This window comes from Porites lutea, chromosome 2 (genome assembly GCF_958299795.1).
Source record: "Porites lutea chromosome 2, jaPorLute2.1, whole genome shotgun sequence".
Classification (NCBI taxonomy): domain Eukaryota; kingdom Metazoa; phylum Cnidaria; class Anthozoa; order Scleractinia; family Poritidae; genus Porites; species Porites lutea.
In genome coordinates, this window is record NC_133202.1 from 49,609,168 (window position 1) to 49,616,808 (window position 7,641).

At 39.8% G+C, this 7,641-nt stretch overlaps 1 protein-coding gene across 1 annotated transcript in view; it reads right to left on the reverse strand.

Moving 5' to 3' along the window:
• Nucleotides 1–1,743: 1,743 nt before the first annotated feature.
• Nucleotides 1,744–7,641, reverse strand: part of LOC140928921 (uncharacterized) — a 12,900-nt gene continuing 7,002 nt past the window's right edge. The window contains exons 3-6 of the mRNA XM_073378722.1: nt 6,855–7,019; nt 5,269–5,382; nt 4,850–5,119; nt 1,744–4,014 (exon numbers count right to left, since the gene is read on the reverse strand). Of these exons, the coding sequence (XP_073234823.1) occupies nt 3,838–4,014; nt 4,850–5,119; nt 5,269–5,382; nt 6,855–7,019 (726 nt within the window). The 3' untranslated portion in view covers nt 1,744–3,837. The remainder of the gene's footprint in view (nt 4,015–4,849; nt 5,120–5,268; nt 5,383–6,854; nt 7,020–7,641) is intronic.

Below are 7,641 nucleotides of genomic sequence, written 5' to 3' on the forward strand. Positions count from 1 at the left end.
GCGTGATGCACGTGCAAAGTTGTTTTTTGCCTTGTCAAGCTATTACCTTTTTTACTTTCTCGTCGCCGCTACATCTTAAACTTCCTATTATTTACGATACATTGTGAACCGTCAGAAACAGAATTTTCTCAGTGCAAATTAAATTGTTCCTGCTGATAGCATCCGAAACGTTTTTCGGCTCATCGGTAGTTTCTTCGTTTCTGGTTAGGAAAGCTTGGTGAACGAACCGGGCAACTGTAGCGAGATAATAGCCGTCGTGTACGAATTCACGAAAAGAATTCAGGAGATGCTGTTCGCCGATTGGGCACAATAATACAAAGAATTTTTTAGGCCCAATCAGGAACCAGCATTCTCTTGACCGTTTGGAAATGGTCCGGTGAGAGTCAGTACCCACGGGCTTTTCCGCCTGTACTTGAAAACTTTTGTCGCGTTTTTTCTCCCGGCCCGACTGATCGCCCCTGGGTCTCCGAGGATGATTCTCTTACGGCCCTGGGACGAGGAACTTCTTAGCATGATCGGCGAGGCTAATGCACGTCAAAATACAAACAATCATAAGAAAATTGCGGCTCAATCGCTGGAAAACGATGGAAATCATGAAAACAGTAAGATTTCAAAGCTCAAACTTTACCAGTGCCGGCTCTGTTTCAAAGAACAAAACTGTGGAAAGATCTGCTCGTGCTAACAGAGAAATGAAAAAAAGAAAGAAAGAAAGAAAAAAAGAAAAAACCACAATGCCAATAGACAATAAAAGAAGTAAGCTAATCTTCTTATCCATATCTTATCAGTTTTAGTCGAGTGTATATCTGTTAAATGGAACAATTCATTGCCAAACTGCTCAGTATTTCCGTTTGCCGGCGTAAAGGTCTGTGTCCCACTTCTCGTCGAGTGACATGTGACAGAAAAAGCCTATTTTGATGAATGTAATTGGCTAAATTTATAAGCTTAAATAAACTTTACTTTTTAAATCATCTTTTTTCATTTCGGTGGAAGAACCGTATGCTGAACATCATCCCCGTCCTCATAGATGATTATCCACCGAACGTACTTGTTCGTAGTTTCAAATACACAAGATTTATCTTTCATCCGCTCCGTTAGAAAATGTCAACTGAAAAATAGAGAGAGTTTCTGTGCACGTGTAACACAGCAACAAGCAAACGTGAGAAGCGTTACCTTAACAAATGTGTTAGACAGTGTGTCAGTACATATCGCTGCAAGAGCTCTGCTTCTTCAACAGCTCCCCTACGCCACATCCACCACAAACTGACAAACGAACGTTTGGTAAGGTTTTACTCAAAAACTGTACAGTGAAAAGATAAAAAGTATGGCTAAGTGCCAGAGGCAATTTGGAAATGAGTTACTGTCCAATTCTACAACGGCTCAAGGTGAGACCTGGGACCCGTTCTCGAAAGTCCCGCTAACCGTTACCGAATCCGGAAAAAAAAACCCACTCCGAAAACCGAATAACTGTGGAGTTTAGGTAGTAGGGTTAGGAAATTGATTGAATCAAGTTTCAGGTCAGTTTGCCTATTATAATGACTTTAAATGGAACATGATTCACCCAGTTTCCTAACCCTAATCACCAAACTTCAGGGTCATTCGGCCTTCGGCTTGTGCTTCCACCGGATTCCGGGTTTTAGGCAAATCCTAAGGGGCCCGGTAAGTCGCCCGGTATTTGCCCCCCCCCCCCCCCCCCCCACACACACACACACACACACACACACAAAACAAACAAACAAACAAAACTTATGTTGTTCTTTACTTTATTCTATTTTTTACTCTGAGAATTTTCTTTTTATCGACTAATACAAACTGCTGATTTTCTTTAAAGTCCCTCTCAAAATGTTCTACGCACTCAAGAAGGCAGTTGCGTCTGTTATTCTTCAAAGGGGCCCTGTCACGAAACTATATTCCTTAACACGACAATGATATGGAATACGTTTCCTAAGTGCTTACTTTATTACAACTGCGGTTAGCTCGAGTCAGTTTAAAGTACGCTCTATGACTTGAGGCCTGTTTGTCGTGTTTGCATTCAAGATCAAAGTTTCCATAATTTTCAAAATGAAACCGTGAAACTATTAACGAAGTTAACGAAGCAAAATTACTGGTTTGTGTGAAGAACTGCGCTACTATTCAACAGGTTTTAATTTTAAAATTTGCCTTCAAGCCCGAAAAAGACTTTGGAAAAACGGGCCCAAGGTTCCAAGCGGTCACATTGGCTAGTATAGCGCGCGAGAAAGCCCCCCTTAAATATTCTACAATTTTAACACTACATATTTCTTAAAAATACTTTACTTAAGAAAAGTAGATAAATCTCTACCAGTATAAATAAACGTTAAATAAATCCAGCGTTTCCGTACGATACGCAAGCATTTGATAATGTCACAAACATGTATGAAAACCCTACTAAAAATGCATCCATAAAATATTTCGTAGATTGAATTTCCGTTTTACATGCATTATTTAAAGGCTGACTGATGACGTGCTAAAAATGAATTCACGACTGAAATGCTAAATATGCCATCTGCACGATGACGTCATTTTACTACCACGACCAGAATCCTTCAGGATTTTGTTTTCTTGTGCAAATTAGGGCTTTTGCTATTTACAACTCGCAGGGATGACCGAATTCTAATATGAAAGGAAAAACGAAAAGGATTCTGGTCATAGTAGTAAAATGATGCCATCGTGCAAATGGCCTTTCGAGGTCGGGTTACCATAGTAGCAACATTTCCGGATCCCAACAATCTTTCTTGACAGAGACGACCATTTGCACTGTTCAACGATGGGAGCAAAGTTTGGGCTAACGTTTTGCTCCTGATTGCAGTGATGCCCGGGAAAGCCATACATATGAATTTTTTGCTTATTTTTTCCCTAACAAGAATTGCTGAGATCTGAAAATTTTGCTACCATGGTAACATGACGTAACGGTTTCTCCTCTCTATTGTTCACTCCGCAATTGACTTATAATTTGAAACTCAGTAAAAAGGTTAAAAACTACCAGCGAATGCCATCACGATTGTAAGAAACGTATTTCTTGATATTCGTAGAAATGGATGTGTGCGGTTGAGAACACTCGGTATATTGTTCACGGTTACAAAAAGTGCTCTGAACGAAGTAAAATCGTTTCCGTAGAAAAAACCTACCAAGACTACTACCGCTACTTATAGCTACAAATTGATGGTCACGACAGTTGACCGTAAAAGGAACTGCTACTGTTACAACAAATTGACGTCAGATATGAATAAGTTCACACCCCTTTAAGCAAAAGGGGTGAAGAGGTAAACGTAAAAAAAGGTAATAATAATAATAAGAAGAAGAAGAAGAAGAAGAAGAAGAAGAAGAAGAAGAAGAAGAAGAAGAAGAAGAAGAAGAAGAAGAAGAAGAAGAAGAAGAAGAAGAAGAAAAACATGGATTCGCAAACGGGATAAAGAATAAAACAAACAACAAAACAAAACAAAACAAAACGCCTTAAAGCCTACCAAGTGCAACGAGACTGATTTTTCTTTCCTTGAACCTGAGTTGGTTGATTCCATGAGAGGATATTTATCCCCTCTTGTTGATTCTTAACAAGTAATCACGTCATATCTCACAATGTAGGATTCTCTTCATCAATAGGTAATTGCCGAGTTGCTCCAAGCGTCTGTTTCAACTCGAGGTCAAGTATAAAGCCATTGATATGAAAATGATTTTTTCGTTTCTATGGAAATGAAAAACATCCTTGCACTTGACCTCGTTTTGAAAATGTGATTTTTTGGGAACTCGGAAACGGCCGTTCAAACGCCAATTTGTTGTTACAGCAGACAATTGGTAAAATGTACCGGTACTACTTAAATCAATCTACATGACAATGTTATAGTGTCTATCGTCTTCCGCTACAAGAGTCACCACGGGCGTGTACTTTGACGCGTCATCTAAAGAAGGGTAATACGCTATAAAATCCTCCTTATCTACTTGAGAAGGGCGAATGACTTGTATGACTACCCCAAGAGTGAATCCAAGTAAACACATCTCGACCTAGAGACAGAAAAGCATTGTTAAAACACGGGTTATCTATATAAAGTCGAACCTCCACTGACGGCCATCTCTCTACAACGACCACTTTCCTCTGTACCCAAGGTGGCAGTTGTGCAGAGGTTCAACTCTGTGAGGTCCAAATCACAAATGTTGTATCTATGGCCTTGCCCAACAAATGTCTATACAAGTTGCTCAGTAGTTATAGTATCTTAACGGCACCTCAGACTAGGTCCTACATATAGGTTCGACTTCCATTGGGCGTGCTCAGGCCAGAGTAGCTGGTGGAATTTAGCACGCGCAGCTGTCACATTTAATGAGTTTCCTCTAGTTTTTATGTCTGAATTGAAGAAAATTTATGACAGACATAGAGGCAAGGGTGGCGCAGTGGTGAGAACACTCGCCTCCCACCAATGTGGGCCAGGTTTAAATCCTGGCGCCGATGCCATATTTGGGTTGAGTTTGTGATTGGCTCTCTCCCTTGCTCCAAGAGGTTTTCCTCCCGGTTCTCCTGTTTTCCTCTTTCCTCAAAAACCACCTCTTCAAAATTCCAGTTTGAAACGCACGGACACATTTAAGAACTCTAAATAGTTTCGCGAGTAAACACATTATAACCACTTTTACAAGCGATGTTATGTTTATGGCTTAGTGTCACCGTTAGCCCTCCATTTGAGGGAGTTGCGAGAAGTCACGCGAGAGCACAACGCGAAAGGAGACGCGAGTGTTAAAGAGGGGTGCCATAGTTGCTCGGTCACGCGTTCTCTCGCGGCTTGCTACGCTCGCTATAAATGGAGGGATTGCCCGCTGGCTGTTACTATGCATACTTTGCTCAGCTCACCTGTTCCAGTCCTCCAGTGTCTCCCGTTCTGTTTAAATGATTAATTAACAAGCCCCGCGGCGATTCAGATGAGTCACGGGCAAACAATAGCATCGCAAATACAGGAATATCTTCTCCACGGCTAAGCATTGAATACAAGTGAACAGCGGCATCATACATCAACAGTTTGGTGGCCTCAAGGATCTTAAATTCTTCAGTTTCATGGTTGAGCAAGGACAGAGTAGATTCTATTCTTTCTGGTTGGCTGGGGAGGTCACATATTTTGCGGGTCTGTAAAGTAAATTACAATCACATAACACGTTTATGAATGGAAATAGATGAAATGACACACACGTTGGACATCCACTCTAAAAAACTAGCCGCACATGTATATATACATTTTTGAAAAGCAAGAGGTTCAAATATCACTTATGTTGTACCTGGTTGCTGAAAAAGACCAAGAATTTCTCTAGGGTGGTTCTTATTTCCTTCTTTGGAACAGGTAATCTGTTAGCAAAGCTCCACTGGTCAAGAAAAGAATGTGAAGTACAAATCTGCAAAAGAGAAAAGCTCATGCTCAAACTCAGACTCTGTAGGTTGAAGAGTAGATTTGGACAACACTTCCTGATTCAGGCAGTGCAGTACATGACGCTTTGCAACACGCAAACCTCAGAACAAAGTGTGCCATAAATCATTAGTTGTTAATTCTGCAAAGAATTTCAAACAAGAAATAATTTAAAGGAAGAAAGAAAGACAGAAATAAAAAGTAATTGGGGCAATTTCAAGCAAAATTTTGACTCAGATGACAAAACCACATGTACCCTTCATAGTAGCAGACCCGTGAGGACCAGACCAATGGAGTGGTAAAAACCTCAAAGGAATGAGCAGATCAGTTTGTTTACTCACTCAACAAGTCTACATGTAATTATGAAAACATAACACATCACAATCCTTGAGGTGACCTTTTCTCAAAACAAGACATAAATACAGTGGAACTTCGGTTAATACGAACACCAATGGGACACGCTATAGTATCCTCATTAACCAGGTGTTAACTAAACTGTCAGGTGTTGACAAAACTGTTCACTATGTATGAGTGTCCATATTAAGTGGGTGTCTGTAAAGCAGGGTCCCACTTTACTATAAGTATATTCAAGGCCGTTTATTTACTCACTCAACAAGTCTACATGTAATTATGAAAACATAACTCATCACAATCCTTGAGGTGACCTTTTCTCAAAACAAGACATAAATACAGTGGAACTTCCGTTAATACGAACACCAATGGGACACGCTATAGTATCCTCATTAACCAGGTGTTAACTAAACTGTCAGGTGTTGACAAAACTGTTCACTATGTATGAGTGTCCATATTAAGTGGGTGTCTGTAAAGCAGGGTCCCACTTTACTATAAGTATATTCAAGGCCGTTTATTTACTCACTCAACAAGTCTACATGTAATTATGAAAACATAACTCATCACAATCCTTGAAGTGACCTTTTCTCAAAACAAGACATAAATACAGTGGAACTTCCGTTAATACGAACACCAAGGGGACACGCTATAGTATCCTCATTAACCAGGTGTTAACTAAACTGTCAGGTGTTGACAAAACTGTTCACTATGTATGAGTGTCCATATTAAGTGGGTGTCTGTAAAGCAGGGTCCCACTTTACTATAAGTATATTCGAGGCTGTGCACTAAGAAAAATTGAAGGCAGCCCAGTGCTATGAACCTCTGAAATCCAGGGTGCCCCGCATATGATTGCTACGAAAAAACTAAGATTTTTTCAGTGACCTGTGAGCAAAAATTGGGCCCGAGGGGCCACCGAGTGCTGCAGTGTTGACATTATCAAATAAATTTTATCAGTTTGTAAGACTAAACCCTTGTCACGAGAAACACAAAATACCACAAAGACACACATGTTTTATCTCAATAAAATAGCATGCAACAAAGATGTTCAGTGTAATAATTCAGCTATTACAGACATTTGACTGCATTTTTAAACCACAAAGCTCGCCTCACCTTTTCAAGTTTAGGCTTCTTATTACATGTAGCTGTAAACAAATTCAATACAGGGAGTTTTCCAGCTAACACCTGAAACAGCACTGCTCTTATTGCACAGTAATTATCTCCTCTTATTTGACGAAGATGGTGACACCCGGTAAGTGATGATATGCGACCATATCCCTGCAAAAATAATACACACAGAACTTGAATGAACACTGTATCTAGAGCTACATACAGTAAACCTACTGTACTTTGTTCTTGCTACATTTACAATATTGGACAAGGCTGAGAATGGTACATATGAAACATTCTGCAGATTGTGGGGAAAACACAGTCTGCTGAACACAGTTTTGCGGGCAGTCAGCGGTGGCGCGTGTTTTAAATTAGACAACAAACATGGCGGCGAAAAAGCAATAGTACACAGAAGACGATTTCTCAAAAAAATCTACTTTAAAATGGAAGTTGATCAGACGATATATTATTGTTTATCTAAAAACCCCTCTGTTAAAACTTGGTCAAATAAATTTTAGATGGTAATGATTAATATTATAGTAAGCTGTGAGCAAGGTTATAAGAAAATCTAATGAGCGAATTTTATGTAAACTGAGTAAAAGTGAAAGTTTAAGGTTGTATTCAATCATTCATGATGCCAGGGAAACTACAAAAACGTCAAATTTTACCTGTCAGTCAAAATCTTCATCAGTAAATTTTTCACTCGCCAAGTTTCAGCTTATGAGCTGCAACCTTTCTCTTGCCATAATTTGGCAAATGACCTATACTCAGAAACTGCCAAAACTGTGTT